The 17376-nt window shown below is 38.9% G+C and overlaps 1 protein-coding gene across 2 annotated transcripts in view; it reads right to left on the minus strand.

Annotated features, from left to right (window-relative positions):
- EPHA3 (EPH receptor A3) overlaps positions 1-17376 on the minus strand; it is a 305625-nt gene that overhangs the window by 49640 nt on the left and 238609 nt on the right. For both annotated transcript variants that reach the window (XM_073305634.1, XM_073305645.1), the window contains exons 8-11: positions 14986-15088; positions 14449-14516; positions 10231-10356; positions 3368-3553 (exon numbers count right to left, since the gene is read on the minus strand). In XM_073305634.1, the coding sequence (XP_073161735.1) occupies positions 3368-3553; positions 10231-10356; positions 14449-14516; positions 14986-15088 (483 nt within the window). The remainder of the gene's footprint in view (positions 1-3367; positions 3554-10230; positions 10357-14448; positions 14517-14985; positions 15089-17376) is intronic.

Consider the following 17376-nt stretch of genomic DNA (forward strand, 5'->3'; position numbering starts at 1 on the left):
GTGCAGAAAACCATCATCAGAATTTCAAGAAATTCAGGGAATTCTAAATGCAACTCTGACTTTATAAAGTAGCTTGTTAGACATAAGCATGAGATACATGGGATTTATACAGGCAGATTTGGCAGCCTTTTCAGACTTACTTAGATTGTGAGCTCTAAATCAAAGAATAAATTATTTGTCATCTCAAGAAGTAAAGCGTGTTTTGACAGATCAGACCCAGATATGACATTTCTATTTGAACTGTGTAAATTAGCTATATTTTACATGACTTTACCTAGTTTTATACTGTTTATTTTTAGATATGCCATGTCTCTGCTTTTATTTGATTGCCTGTGGGCTTGTGTAAACAAACAAGAAGTCTACACCTATGGCAGCATTTAGACTATATACACTGCATGCCCCATCTAGCACGGGTATAAATAGCAGTGTTGATGGTCAGGCACTGCCCAGGCAAGTAAATTAAAGACATGCCAGAAGCTTAGGGTATGTACCCTTCCTGGCTCTCTACACACCAAAGTAGCACCCTTCCTTTTCATACCGTTATTTTTTAGCAATATTGTGTCCCACTGCCTTCCCACTGCTGGAGCCTTTCCATGCTTCAGGAAAAGAATTCAGCAGCAGCAGTGAAAAGCAGAGAAAAGCTCTGGGAGGCAGTGGGGAAAAGCTCCAGCAGCTACCCACTGCAGGAGACTTTCTCTGCAACCACTCCCAGCAGAGCCTTTCACTGCCACATGTAGCCCCAAACCAGTATGGACGCGGCCTACTTTTCACTGAGGTGTGTAGCTTACACATATCTTAGGCACTGCTGCCAGTGTACAAGGCCCTAGTTCTCAGCAAGCAGCACAAATCTACCCTGCACCAGCCTGCCATGCACAAAGAGTTGCATAGCAAGCTCTGATCTACACTGCTTTGAAACAGGAGTAGATGAAATGGCACCTGGAGTATGCATTCCCCACACAGACCTTGGTGCATTGCAGGCTTGTGTGGGGTAGATTTACATCCCAGCTTGTCACCAACTATGTGTTTGTGTAAACAAGCCCTTTGTCCCAGTCAGTTGTGAACTTCTGGAGTTACCTTTACACATTTTGGAAAACTTCTCCCAAGCAATTTCAATAACAGCGGAAACATTTATTAAAATAAGTATACAACCAATTATATCAATTTAAGTTGGAAGAGGTTCCTCACCCCAGCTCCAAGCAAAGCTACTCACTGAAAGAGTCAAAACGTTGCTCCTTCCAGGGGTTTGTTTTATTGATTGTCTCCTACAGAATTAAATAGGGAAGGGTAATCTTTCTGTACAATTTTCAAATTAATCCACAGAATTCTAGAGTGGGGATATAATTTTCTATTAAATTCTGTAGGCTTTTAAGGGTAATTCCTATAGGTGCCTTGTGGTCTCATACCTCTTAACTCCTACAGGACTTTTCCATGAAGGTGGACCTTACATTGGATTTGTAGTTCAAAAAGTTCAGCTGGGGTAACTGTATTTAGATTTTACAACCCGAAAACAAACCAGTCGTGGTATTTTTATCTGTCCCTTCTTTACCCTTTCTAATTTTCTCCTTCATTTCTTGTTTCAAGGCCTCCAGGTGGGAGAAAGAACTTGTCTAAAGCGTGTTTTAAATATTTTCAGCAGCCACCTAAGGAGACCCATTTTGAATGGGGCAGGGAAGGCAGGACTAGAGCCTGTGTTCCCCTGGGAGGTCAGGGAAAAGCACCCCAAGCCTCTAAAGTATAGCACAGCTGAGGAGGAGGGGAACAGGAAGGCAGTGCTCACTGGGAGATTAGGGGGCTGGCCGGCAGGCAGTCACACCTGCTCACCGATTGCTGAGCAACCAGTCCTATCTGCCTGTCTCTATGCCTCTTCCTTCTGACCTTTAGTTCTGTCAGTAACAGGAAAAGAAACGTGGCTGTATCGCGCCATTCCTCCTTTCTATCTCTCTCCCCACCGGACACCTCCCAGAGGAAGAGATTATGGGTGAAACTCTGGCCCACTCATAACAATAGCAGTTGTGGTATAGACTTCAAAAGGGCCAGGATTTCAGCCCGTGTGTCCTCACCATAAACAGATGTGCAACATCTGAGGAAGAACAGAAAGGGGATGAAGTCAGCTGGAGAGGACATGGGAAGGCAGCAATCGAAAAGCTTTGTAGGGCTAGCAGGGAGCTCAGCAAAGAGTGGGGGCATGTGCAACAGCATCCAGCCTGCTCATATTCTCAGAAGTTCTCCACCTGCCACCTATAAATCTTTTTGAAGCCTGAAGAGTGCTTCTTAACAGCCCACACCCCCCACATCTCCAGGTTGCATGACAAGCTTGTGGGTGGGAGCATGGGTACCCATCCTTCCCCGTTACCACTTTCACAAACATCAGCATGGTCTGAGGATGGTTATTTTTGTTAGTGTTTTAAGACTAATGCCACAATCTAGGAAAGCACTTTAGCACATACTTATCTTGTTTAACTCAAGCAGTACTTGTGGGACCTCAACCTGGTGTCTGTATCAACACAATCTGACAAATGATTTTAATAAATCATAAATATCAGTGAAAATGTATTTTTAGCCACAGATTTGGAATTACGTCTGTTTGGCAATAAAGGAAATAGTTGCAGCGATAAAATTATTACTAGTAAAATAAATGTTCCGATTTAAAACTCTGGGTCAAGACTTTAAAGGTGACTATTGACTTGGAGTGCCCAACTTGAAGCATCTTGAAAAGGGGCCTCCTTTTCATAAAGTACTAAGCACCTATCCTCCGAAAATCAGATGGGGCTCAAGTTGGGCACCAAAAATTTGAGGCGCTCAAAGTTTCTTAAAAATCTTGGATTTGGTACTTAAAACTATTACTATTAATGACTTCAGAAATGTCATGAGACTGTTCATTAAATCTATGTTAATGATAATAGCCTAATGATTTAGATTAAAAATGATGCATATTGCTTGCATCCAATTAGAAGACCTTAGGAAATCAGGCTCCATAACTCCAAAGAGATTATCAGCAAGAGCCTGTTGGCTGCTTTATAGCAATTAGCTCTGGAGTGCTAAATTGGTTAGTATAATCTGTCAGTTTATAATTTAGCTACAACACTCTCTTTCTTTCACCAGCATGCGCTACCTCAATGGAAGCTTACCTAGTCCTGCTCATCTGAGTATTTGTTTCCCACTTCTGAGGTAATTTAATGTAAATCATCAAAGCAAAGGTGCACATTTCCCTTGTTAGAACTTTAGAGGAGTGAAATAGTTTGAACACATTCTAGTAAGGCAACTGCATAAAACAATTCTGGTGGGTTCTCAGAATGTGCCTTTTAAAAAGCTAGTTTATTGAAACTGTTCAGCATCCCCACAGATGGTGTATACTCTGTGCTCTTACTTTTGGTGACAACTCCCTCGAGACGAATGATGTTAGGATGGTCAAACTGCCCCATGATGCTCGCCTCCCCCAAGAAATCTCTTCTCTGCTTTTCGGTGTAGCCAACTTTCAGGGTTTTGATTGCCACTGAAATTTCCTTTTTAGAAGGAAGCTTGAGGCGCCCACTGCACACTTCTCCAAATTCACCTAGCAAGGTGGAGGGGAGACAAAACATGAAATCTAGTTATTCCAGCTGGAACTTCAGAGAAAAGGCTTAGCGTTATAGAAAAGTCACTGAGGCAGTATCTTTAGTACACAAGACTGGAGGTCAGGAATCTGAGTTCTAATCATGAGACTCTCAGGCAGTCACTTAACTTTTCCATGCCTCAGTTCTCCGTCTGTAAAATTGTGTTAATGTCACTAAGCTATTTCACAGGTCCTGATGGCCCCAGAACAATGAGAGCAGAGAGTTCACTTCAGGTGCGAACTGATGCAGTGTAGGACAGCCGCAGGAGGACAAACTGAACTGGTATAGTTATAAGCAAAGCGGTGATGCATCTGCATGGACCTTGAATGGACATAATTCTGACCAATATAGAGTTAAGCCGATTTCAAAGCAGTTTAATTATTTCAGTGTAAGTGGTAAGATAAACCACTATAAGACAATTTGAGAATGGAAACCTGGCAGTATCTGCCAGAAAAAAGGAAGGTCGAATTGTGCAGCCTTCCCATGCAGACAGGCCCTTTGTAATATTAATCAGTAAGGACCTGATCTTGCAAACACTCAAAATGTGACTTCTATGAGACTACCATGGCAATAAACACCACACTTGATAGTGTTTGCAGGACTGAGTCCTTCATAAAGTGCTTTTGGATCATAAGATGGAAAACGGTAGATATTTTCTGAATATTTTTATGCATAATTTCCTGGATCAACTTTGTTCAGTGCATATCAGCAAAAAAGGACGAATTTATAATGCAGGATCCCCTCCAAAAAAATTCTTTCATGTTCCACTTTGACAAACACAAAATGTGTGGACAAATTGCTAGGTTATAATCTCACTCATGCTTTACTAAAATTCTGCATCTACTTAATGAATATAAAAACCATAAAACAATTGAACCAGGACACTTTTAACAACATAAAGAAAAGCTGCTATGGCAGCGGATTTTGACTCTCAGTAATCTAGAATCCAAATATTTTACAGGAATATTTCACATAATATAATGAACGGTGCATACAGTATCAAAGTTCCAATATTAATCTTTTTTCTATGCAATATAAAGAACATAATGAAAAATGTAGCGAAAATTGATAAATATGCATAAATTGCACGTTAGGTATATAGGTGACCACTCTTTTACAGTTTATGATTGTGGTAGTAAGTGCATGTGACTTCCCCCGGGTGGTTTAGTTAAAAGATATAGAAAACATTTTGTTGAACAGACAATAATGGAATTACAAAGACTTTTTTCTCCCATAGGCCACAGATGCATGGGGCTTTTTTTTTTTTATTGTCCACTCTATATTAATAATCACCTGGTCAGCTCTCTTCCTGAAAATGCTTTAGATTTAAATGGAATGCTGTCCCCTAAATATCATAGTCAGAAGTTCTTGTGTAGAAAAGTTTGGCTTGGAAAGGAACAAAAGCTATGGATTTGAATCTGTACTAGTTCATTTTCAGACTAATCAGGAATTTTGTTCATTTATGTGAATGATATAGCATGTTAAGAGCAATTGTTCATACATTAACTTCTTACTAGTTACAATGTAACAATCTAATGTGAATTAGGATGATCTAAACCTATGGACGACAAAAGCACTTTATAACACAGTGATTCATTCTAACATCAAGGAGTTGGTAAGCAATGTTGCTGAACACTAAAATGACTGAGAAGTGTGGGAATAAAATATTCTGAAGTCCACCCTTTATCTTGTGCATTGGTTTTAATAGGTTTAGTGCTCAGAGAAGCATGCTTGCTGGATTGACAATGCTAGTTCCTCCACATCTACCCATCAGTGTGCCTCCACCCTATCTTGGAGCTATCAACTCTAGGGTGAGGAGGGTCGTCATTCTCCACATCCACTAAATCCTTGCCTTGTCTTCTGAGATTGTGAACAATGGTGCCAAATGAGACTTCTTTGTTTTTGTTTTTGTTTTTTACACATAAGACTGCCTCGTTGTAAATTAACAGAGGTCACCAATTTAAATGACATACGCCAACATACATGTATCATAGGGCAACAATTTTTCATCAGCACTACTCTGGATTGAATTTGAACCAACAACCCAGAAGCAAAAGACTTCGTATCACATCACCAATCTCTGTACTATCCAGTCCTCTAGCTAGGAACTTGTTATACCATTAATAGCATAAAAATCAAAGTAAATTAAGGTGGAATGAAATGGTGTGTGGAAATATCTCTACATACATTGGTGTACACTATAATAATAATATACATTAGATTATACCCACATTCTCTACGTTATCTCTACCTACATATTGCAAAGCCACCTACAGGTTGAGAAAATATTGTTTTAAATCATTTCTGAGTTCTGTGGAGTGCTAAATTCTGTTCCAGAACTTACAGAAACCACAAAACTTCCTGATTAACCTCCCACCCCATGCTCTGCAAGCTAAAACTGTCAGTATGCTTTATTAAGAGCAAACAGCGCTTCAGTTCAGCTACTACCCTCAGCTCAATACTGTTAGAACACTCTGTGAGAGGAAGGCTTTAAAACAACAACAAGAATAAAAAAAAGTGCAATAAATCTTGTGATGTCCCAGCTTTGTATTTGCTTTTCTTTATGCTTTAATGATCTGCAAAGCTATAACAAGCTAGTCTCTTACAACTACTGTTTGGTCACTGCCAATAGGACTTGTATTTATGGTTTCAGAAGCTGGGCATTCAGGCATTCCATCCTTCATCTTTGACCAGAGTCACGAGTGAGCGGTTTATTTGATGTTTGTTTGATTTTTTTGTGAAGAAAAAGGTTATACTTGATGTCCTACATCTCTCTGTACCATTTAGCACCAACTTATGCAATTTGGACGTAAGATGAATTAAGATTATTTATAAAAGTACAATATTCTTATTTCAGACCCAGTTTGAAAATCCTATTGACCTGATTTTCAGAAGTGCTGAGCACTCACAAATCTAATTGAAGCCAATAGGAGCTGCAAGGCACTCAACACCTTTGAAAATCAGATCACATACCAGTCAGATGGTAGACCCGACTTGGCTGACTGCTTCATCTGTGAATATTGAGTTTACCTACATAAAACAATTTTGTTGGCTTTCATGTAAACACTGTTATGTTTTCTGAGCTGCCAAGAAAAACAAGTTAATCCTTGAATAGAGTGTAACAAGGCTCCTGGGGTGTTCTAACTGGATCAGCCTTTGGTCTCTAAGCATACAGTACAGGATGGACACTGTGAGAGACCAGCTAACCAACACCCATACTGACAAGCCAACTAAAACAATTATACCACACCTTTCTTCTATGCACCATTGCTCTATATCCACTTAGTGGTACCCACCTGAGAAAAATGGACTGGATTCCAGCTGAAAATAAGAGTGGTCACTATCTCAGTTTAGAAGGCAATGGGGCTGTGCATACTACTGAGAAAGGAGATAATGTGAGAGAGGTTTTAAGAAAGAATTCTAGTGGTTTTCCCTGAAATGCTTCAGTATCATTCCCTACTTAGGCCACATGCACAGAGTCTACATTACTTTGTCTTTCAGTCTGGCATGTCTCTTTGTCAGTAGAATGCTCATAGATATTATTGAAGGGCAATTCATGATTTAAATCAACTCAGGGAATACCAAATGTTTCTGTTAAACTGGTTGTTCACTGCATCAGCATTTTGTTGTGAATTTAGACCCAGGGGAAGAATAGTAGATGAGCCTGTGAAATTGATTACTGCCTTTCTTCTGGTGTCTTTTAAATCAAAACTCCACTGCTGTGTGTGGATCGGCCAGTGACATCCCAGTTCCACCACAGACTGGGGAGGCAGCAAGGCTGAAAATTCCATAAACTTTGTGAACCTCACCAATCTCAGAGACATTTATTGCAAACTGTTATTAATGTGCTGCAAACTGTACTGAAAAGGAAGTTGATAATCTCTGCATGTTAGATATGCATTGTTTAATAAGACATTATACTAAATGTCTGTGCAGTCTTCAAAAGAAACCCAAACACTTAGGCCCTGTTTCAGCAAAGCACTTGCTTAACTCCATTCTCATTCAACAAAGTTCTTACCATGTGCTCACCTCCCCTTTTAAGGCTGCACTAGGGCCTTAAAAAATAATTGAACTGTTTTAAATAAAGGAACAAATCTGGTAAAAACTTGAAACAAGGGTGGCTTAACTGGAATTTTCTGATGCTCAGCCTCTAACTCATATCCCTTATGTATTGTTTGAGGTTCCACTAGAGATATTTCCTTGTCATGCCAGAGTATATTTTCAAAGTAACATGGTTAAGGAGTGTCTTTCACTACTCCTTCCATTAAAGTCCCATGGCTAAAGCCCTGTGGAACAATTTAATTTTAAAATGTCAAGATTACCTCTCAGACTTTGTTGTCTACTTTTTAATTTCACGTTTAGAAGAAATTCCTGGTCAGTTCTGCTGCTTCTGAATGCAATGTCTTTATCACTTCACTCCTCTGTTCTTAACCGCATTTGTAAAGAAGGTGACTGACAGGCAGGGAAACACCAAGACATTGCCTCAAATAGCATTTAAAATAAAGCTAGAATGCTCCCCTCCACATATGGGAACAGAGAAGAGACTAGGGATGTGGCTGGAGGGAGTGCAAGCTTAATAGAAGATCCACCAGGGTATTTCATGGGATTGGGGTTCTATTAGAGCCATGCTGCCATGAGGCTAGTATGGGACCAGGGATACTAGAGGTAGCAGTGTGGCACAAGACCCCCACAGAACTCATCCATCTGTCAGCTCCTCTGAGATCAGTGTAGATCTCAAGGGATCTGCAGCTCTTCAGGGCCAAACTTATTGCCATTTCTACTGGGGTGGAATGAGAAAAGGAATTTCTTTTTTCTTTTTTTTTACAGTCTCTCTTTCTTCTCCTTTGCAATACATTTATTTTCAGGCTTCTCTGAATCAAATCTGTTCCCCCTCAATTTCATATGATATCTTTTTTAAAAACTGAGTTTACTGTTAAATCCCATATGCACCATAATAAAAATAAGTCATAACAATGAGCTATATATATGGCATACAATTGAATATCTTCTGCTTTTAAGATTTCTATGGTGCATGGAGCCTAATGTATTCGCTAGGAACCTTAAGGTTGTCTGGGATGACTGTGGGCAGCTGAACAGAAACAAAATTTGCTCCTGAATTTGGATTTTTTAAATCTCTCTTTCTCTTTCTGTCCCCCACCCCATGTTACCTCTACCACATCTGTGTGTAGTGTGCACACTGCAACACTGCCTTTGTTGAAAGATGATAGAGAACAGTGCACTCTTGTGGGACAAAATTAAAACTACCAGGGAACACAAATGTCACCATTGTGGAAAATAATCTGACTTTTTCACACTCACCCTGGCAGCAGCAAAATAATAATCATAATAATAAAATAATAATGATAATAATAAGGCACACCGTTTCTTTTAGGAGAGGCAGTGGTGAGGTGCACTGAATGCACTTGCTTACCTTTTTTCTTAAAAAAGGAAAATCCTAACAAAGCTTTCATCATACAACAGAAGTCTGTTCTTTCTCAAATCTCCTCAAAATTTGAACGAGAACAGTAAAATATTAGGGGAAAAAGTCAGAAGGAAGTAATAAAATCAATCGTCAGAAAATATCTGGTAATTTTCAATGGATTAAAAATTGATTCTGATTCTCACACAAATGATTTCATTTAGGGGGAAAGCTAAGATGCTAAATTTCTGATTTGACAAACCATGTTCTGTCATTGTACATAGAATCATAGAATATCAGGGTTGGAAGGGACCTCAGGAGGTCATCTAGTCCAACCCCCTGCTCAAAAGCAGGACCCATACCCAATTAAATCATCCCAGCCAGGGCTTTGTCAAGCCTGACCTTAAAAACTTCTAAGGAAGGAGATTCCATGAAGCAGTGAGTATCTATCATACAATGGGTTACATGCTACATTGCAATAGGGATAATGTAATTCAGTGAGATATTCAGTAATTTTTTACTCTTGCTCTGAAATCCACCCATTTTTACTGTTTGTTTTTATTAAAACCAGAATTAATGGGCATCTGTACGGCTCAGACAATTGGTTATGGGGAAGAGAACCCTTCACTGCTAAATCACTAATTCAAATCCAAACCAGTGACCAAAATCGAACTAGTGACCAAAGGTCAAAGAAGTCTGATGGATGTTTGGTGACCTGTATGAAATAAGTTGGAGGTATCAGTCCAGTCCCAATAGTCACGTGCCCATATAACAAAACACACCTTTACAGTTAACACTGTTTCCCGTGGTGACAGATTCTAAAGGAGACTCAGGACTGAATGGGCACGGACTCTGAACTAGCCTTTCACTCTTTATGGTGCTTTCTCCAAAAGAGGGTGGAGTGCAGTTTTGGGAAAGGGATCACATTGTTGTCTGTGCTGTGCCTGCTCTGGAGAAAAATCTCAGATGTGTGTGTCCAGAATTGGCAATCCAGAACCTTTAGCATGCACTAAAGTCAGCTTGTTAACCTGTTCAACTTCATCTCAATAACTGTTTGCTTCTTGCTATGAAAAGAGAACGCTACAGTTACACTTTGCCGATACCTGTCAGAATGTGTCCAGGTATAATCCATTAATGTAAATGGCCATAAAGATTTAGAGTAATATACTGAGGAAATCACCTCATGTCTTTTAATTTGACATTAATTATGGCTGTTACCTGCTCCGACAACTTTGTCAATCGATATACTGGTAGCGTCTAGTTCCTTGGCAAATTCATGGACAGCCTGATTGGGGTCCTCATACGTATGCGGATCTACATAAGTTCTGAGACCTGGAAATTTTACTTTAAAAAAAAAAGAGAGAAAAAACATTACTTGGTGTTAATTACTCATACCTAGGAAACCAAATGAGAGAATAAACTGCAAGATATGAACCCAGCAAATCACTATAGCAATAAAAGGGCCCATTACTTCCTCAGATTGAACATGTGAAATGAGCTTCTTTTGCAGGTTTCTGAGATTTCAGGTATTAATAACATGGGCATGAACTTGAAACTCAGAAACAAATACACCTTTTCATGTCATTAATGCATTTATTTGTATGTAGATACCATCAGGTTTGAAAGGATGCTTTTAAACTCACCTGTACTTGATAAACTTGGTGGCTTTTTGAATATTAAAGCTCAATATCATCAAGTTTTCTCTCTCTTTAGATGCTTCTTTACACTTAAATTTTTGGAGGTAGCACCCAGAGGGAAGGCCTCAAATGCATATGATAATACTGCAGTGCAACATGAAGAGTTCTTTAAAAAAAAGATTCTACAGAACACTAACTTCAAACCTTTTACCTCTGAATATCCTCAGACTTCCAACTGGATGCATCCTAAAAGATGCAATGCATGAACAAAAGCTAAACACGGTGGAAATAATTAGCACTATATTAGGATAGTGGCAGATTGTTGTGATTATTTAGCTTTAGTGACAAATAATGCTGACACCAACATCATCATATCATTGCCTTCCGCAGTTTTCTGGTCTGTGGTTATCTGTTCATCCAGGGCGAGCAGTAGAATCAAATGAATGCTTGGGACTGTATGGCGTTTAGGGGCAAGTCACAAGTTGATCTCATTATTCTTTCCAGCAGTCGGGCGGGAGGGAGGGGAAACACATTCCAGATTCTCTCCCTCTCTCCCCCCGCCTCTGGCAATTATACTAGAGGAAAGCCATAGCCTTATTCTGCTTCCCCTGCCACTTAGTCATGGGCCGCTCCTGCTTGGGTCTGATAAATGAATACAGGGCCAGTTGTACAATTTAAGTAAGATGTTTCTTTAACAACAAGTAAAATAACCTACACACTCAGGAGTATCCTTTCCAAGTGTGGCCCCACAGATTGTGTTGAATATTGACCTGTGCTCCATTTAAAATATGCTTTGCAGTGGTTATGCAGAGAGAGAGGGAGAGGCAGAGGGAAACAGGGGTGGGGGAGGGAAAGAGACCTTTCCAACATCAGGTAGAATGTGGCATTATTTTAACATTAAGGCATTACAAATGTCATCTTGCAAGGCTTATGAAACATCAATTTTAAGAAGATTTATTGGCCTTGGAACTGACAGAGAAATTACAAAAATGAGTTCCCACGCTAATTGCCTCTAAAACAATGCAAACTAAGAGTCATACTCTGAACAGAAGGGCTGTGTGTGTATATACTATTAAATGCTGAATGTGTTTCCCTAAAGGGTTTGATGATTAAAGAATCATTCACAAGTAAAACAAAAAGTAATTGGCCGTATATTGCTGTTGGTAAAAAAATCTTGTAAATGCTCCTTTCCGTCCAAGCTGAATGTATGTTACAGGCTCCCTCATACCCCCAATAAAAATAACAGTTGAAAGCTTCTGCATGATGGGGGGTTTGGCTGCTGATTTTTAATGCTGACCCCAGAGGTTCCCAAGATCAGTCAATGGTGAGGCAAGGAGAATAATCCCTTCACACCAATAATTAAGGGCAGCCCGTATAGTAACTGGGTTCTGTCATGAAAAACAGATAATAAACACATGCACATGTGTTAAGCTGTGCTACTTTACAGCTCATTCTGGGCAAACATAATAATTTACATTTCCATTTTACCAGCATGAACTGCCCTAAGGGTAGCAAAAGGTAGAAAGGGCCTAGCTAAAGAGGGCAAGGGGAGAGGATCTGAATAGGTGAAACATTTCTTGTCCTTTGAGGTACTATTATAGGATTTGTAATAAGGCTACAGGGAATAGTTCATGGCTGGAGCTTTTTTTTTTTTTTTTTTTTTTAAGTAATTCAGAATTAACTGACTGAAATAGACCAGCTGCTGTATTTAAAATGCAGAAAGTTTATGACAGCCATGGAAGTTATTTTATCCTCTCGCAGTTAATACAAGAGAATTTTTGTTTCTTTGAGTAAGACTGTAAAATAGCAGAAAAAAATAAAGTTTCAACAGCCACATGCACACACACAAAAACAGCCTGACAGCTATAATATGTGTGTATAATCAGTTACTCCTTTTAGGATATTTCTCAGTAAATTTATCAAAACTCAGAATACGTGACCTATTGGATTCTCACCATATCCTCAGGATCAGCATGACACTACTCAGAACACAGTACATAGATAGACAAAGCCAAATTTAAAGCAGTATAATCCACAGGAATTTAAGTGCACTGACAAGTTTAAGAATAGTGATTGTGACATTCCATTGTGGGGGGGTAGGGAGAGCAAACCCTGACCTGTTATTTGTCCATGACACTTTTAGTTAATGGTGGTTTTTATTTTATAACCTAATTAAATTTGAGTGATGAAGCATTAATGTTATGGGACACATACAACTATATAGATTGTTTTAGCCTAGTTTGTTAGCTGTCAACATGCAGCACTAAACAATCTGATATCACAGCCTGTGTGTTCCAGGAAATGGGGCAGGAGGCAGAGACAGAAAGAGAGAGAGAGAGCGTGACTGTGTGCGATTATTGGAGAAGAGATGGCTCCAGACAAAAAGTATAATATGAACTTCCAAGCATCAAAGGCTCCATTGTGACTGTAATTAGGAAGCAGTTCTAATTTCCAGGTAGTGCAAGGGAACTCTACTGTGGGAAAAGGTAATTTAATTTTTACTTGGGATACTACTACCTACTACACCAAACCACTGTCTTGCGAAGATGGTAATGTCACTGCTATGTGCAAAAGGGTACATAAAGAGAAAAGCCATTCAGCCATAAACTAAAATAACCTTAAATGGCAATTTACTACACAATATAAATACAAGATACCATATTCTTTATAGTGCTGTGTAGGGGCCTTCATTTGTAGATGAAGCTGTTTAAAAACAGACTATGCACTTATTCTCAGAATGGACTAAGTGCATGAGAAACTGAAACTGTTTATGAATTGTGGCTTCAAAAAACACGTTCTTTTCTGCCAGAATCTTAAACACTTGAGTAATTAGCTTTAAGATGGGTTTCAGAGTAACAGCCGTGTTAGTCTGTATTCGCAAAAAGAAAAGGATTACTTGTGGCACCTTAGAGACTAACCAATTTATTTGAGCATAAGCTTTCGTGAGCTACAGCTGTAGCTCACGAAAGCTTATGCTCAAATAAATTGGTTAGTCTCTAAGGTGCCACAAGTACTCCTTTTCTTTTAGCTTTAAGATGTTACAAGCATGTCCAAAACAGGCCTAAGACCAGGCAAGATCTTGTATCTTTATAAATCACTATTTGGTGATTGTAAAATAAGGCCCTGATCTAAAGACTATTGAGATCAATGGAAAGACTCCCATTCTCTTCAATAGGCTTTGGATCAAGCCCTAAGAGAGCACAACTAAATGCTTCACTCTTGTCAGCTGGCTTCCATGCATTAAGACATTACACAGAACATGTTCTTTAAGCACAGTGAAATTTGTAAATGACAGCACACTTAGTAGACTTTCCTGTCTTCAGAAACTACTCCAAAATCTCTTTCAATAAATTGAACCTAATTCAAATGGAAGTTTATTAGCAGACCAATTTTGTCAAGCAAACTGTTTTTGTTGGTCAAGATAGGATTCACTGATTTTGTTTTTTGCTTAGGAAAAAATGTTATTTAGATTTCACCAGTGGTTAATAATAAGGCAGTTGAAGCTATGCTTCGCATTTCAGTAATGCACAGCTTAATCAATGTAGTATTATTAATCATATGTATCATTTGAGAACAGCCAACACTATTTTGTTCATTACTAATCTGACCCTGGAGGAAAGAGGTTGAAATAAAGATTAATTAGTGGGGAGAACTCTTCTCCACAAAAAAAAAAAAAAAAAATCTCTCCTCCCAATTTCATTTCAGTTTATTAGTTTCCTTTTTATTTAATCTGAAAAACATCAGTTGTCTTTGGGATTCACTTAGTAAAACAGGAAATTATAAGTCTTCAGTAACTTACAATGTCCGTTACCAAAATGCAGCCTCTTCTCATCAGCACCATGTTTAGATTTGTTATAGCCACAGAATCTACAAGCAACAGAGAAAAAATGAAGAAACATATACAAGTTTATATGCTAATTGCATATGGAAACAGAATAAAATGGTTTCCCCAAACAATTAAATGGCTGTTTGAAAGCTTAATGATATTTACATTCTCTGTACCCTACAGAGGCAAGCTATGTTCTCAGGGAATTCAAGGAAATTGACTAACGAGAGGATTTGTTGATTTTTGGCCCCTACAATTTAGTTCTACAATTGCCTAAGAATGTGTCTGTAGCATTTTTTAACTACTATATGATTGGTGCTGCTGTTGTTAGCAGGCTCATTACAGAGTATGCAACAGTGCTCTGAGCTGGTAGGCTGCACACGAGGGGAAGATGAAGTCCAACTATTTTAATGCCTGACAGCATTTGATTGACTGTGCTCATCAAGTCCCCATGGCAGATGATGGAAAATGGAAATAGGTGTAAATGTGTAAGACAGATGATGAACTAACCTCCCAATCAGGACGTACACCACGACTGTGAGGAGAATAATTGCTACTGCAGCTGAAATGGCAATCATTACAACCTGGCTATTTTCACTGGAGATGGAGAATGCTGGAAAGTTAAAAAATAATGCAAATAAAATAAAACAAAATGGCATTAAACACATTACAGCATACAAACCCTGGGCAGCTAATAAATTAGGTAACCACTGCTTTGTTCTGAACTTTGAAAACATCTTCCTGCCCTATTCTTAAGTAATTCTTCATTATATACAAACATATGGAGAGACAGGGAAAGTTTCCCCTCATTGCCTTGCCAGTTTGCAAAGGTTTTTGCTGATAATAATTATTGTTGTTATTGTTATGGAAGCTGCCATGGCTAATATCTATGATTATCATTCCCGAGGAAGGATGACATTTTTAGGGAAGAAGTCCAAGCAAGTCAATATCTATCATTATTATTTACACTTCTATAAGATATTGTAGCTGAGGATCTCAAAGGGCTTTGGTGAGCTAAGCCCCATAATATCCTTGTGAGGCAAGGGATTATTATCCTAATTTTACATTTGGGAAGAAACCGGATGGGAAAAATGCCTCTTCAGAATTGGGGCAACAAGTTTGTGGGCTGTTGAGCAGAGGGAAATGGAGAAAAGGAGCTCCAAGATGGTAAGAATCTATAAACGAATTCAGGGAAGCAACTCACTATGAGGTTCAATGGGGAAGAACTCCTCAGTGATGGCTCAGTCTCCACATGGAAAGAAGTCACTATGCATTATGGGTATGACCTACCTCATGTTCCACAGATTAGAGACATACAACAGGGCTTGTGTGGCCTTGGTAGCCTAGTAATTGTGATCAAACTTTGGGAAGATTTCATATCTACCCATATAAAATGTACAGCTATTACGGTGATATATATTTATAGTTGTGGCCTGTCATCTTTTCTCCAAAGGTATTGGTCAGCTTCCTTCTATTTATCTTACAGTGGCATCTTCAAAGTGTATATATTTTAATCATGTTAAAAACAACCTAAAATGAACAGAAGTGATCTTTTCCCCCTTATCATTGCTACCATTAATGACTTTTCCTAGGTACTCCTGGTTTGTCCGTTATTCTAAAAGCTGAAAGTCACCACAATAATCATTTGAAACTAAGTGATTTTAAAATAAGGAGCTCAGTTATTTCCCAGAATAAGAGCTGGGTGAAAAAACAGCTCACATACCTCAAACATTCAAACATGTCAAGTGCAAGACCATTTGGCTTCTTGCTAAATTTCTGTGTTTATTTTTAGGACATTGTCGTCTCTGAACAGAATGCTTCTTAAACCTCAGACTCTCAATCCTTATTACAAGTCCATAAGTAAAATTTACCACTACAGTATCTGTGGTATAATCTTGTGTTATGCCTTTGGAATCCTCCCCCCACAACACACACCTCCAAATTCACAGGTATGGCAAATTAATCATGGCTGAACGCTGGATAGGATTATATTTAGAGAGCTGAAATTTTCCCCCCAAAATTTCATGCATACTGTAGCGGGGAAGTCTCTGGCCCAGATGTTCAAACCTGGAATCCAATGTGTAGGCACCTACATCCATATTTAGGCACCAAAATAAACAATCTAACTTTTAGAGTTAGTGGGCACCTGCAGCTCCTAGTAGAGAAAATGTCAGCTTTAATATCTAGGGTGAACAAAGGCAGTGATAGAGCTAAAATTTGGATGGGTAGCTCTAACAAATGTCTTTTGAAAGTCACTATAAAACACAGAGAGAATAGAGGCCCCAGTTTAACAGAGCGCTCGAGCACATGCTTAACTTCTCTAGTGCCCCAACTACAAATAAAGGGCTCATACCTGCAAATGTTTACTTATTTCAGTAGTCCTTACATTAACTGTGCCAATGACTTCAGTCAGGATACTTATGTGAGTAAAAGTGTGCGGGATACAACCCCACAAGAGAAGAGTTAATTCATTAAATTGTATTATGTTATTACATTACTGTAAAAACAATTTAATTTCTCTTGGAACTTCTTACACTGGATGTTTGTTTTATGCTCAGAGGGTGTAATTTTCCCCTGTGCACAGGCCCAGTATAAGGTCTGTGCACTACTTTGCTCCCATGTATATCATGCATTGATTGGCCTGGAATAGGTACTCTGCACTCTGCAGGAAGGGTGACCATTCTGAAAGCATTTTCATTCCATTCACAGACTGAAATTTTATTTTGCAAAACTTTCAGCTGGATTTTTTTTAATAAGCTTTTTTGGGGGGGGGGAGGGGCGGGGGTTTAACTATTTGAAATTCATCATTTCTGAAAAAAATCCACCCCGTTAGTAAGCTGACTAGTCAAAACTTGCAAGGCAAAACACCCTGGGAAATGATCAGTGGAAAATGGCCATATT

Source organism: Lepidochelys kempii, chromosome 1 (genome assembly GCF_965140265.1).
Source record: "Lepidochelys kempii isolate rLepKem1 chromosome 1, rLepKem1.hap2, whole genome shotgun sequence".
NCBI lineage: Eukaryota > Metazoa > Chordata > Testudines > Cheloniidae > Lepidochelys > Lepidochelys kempii.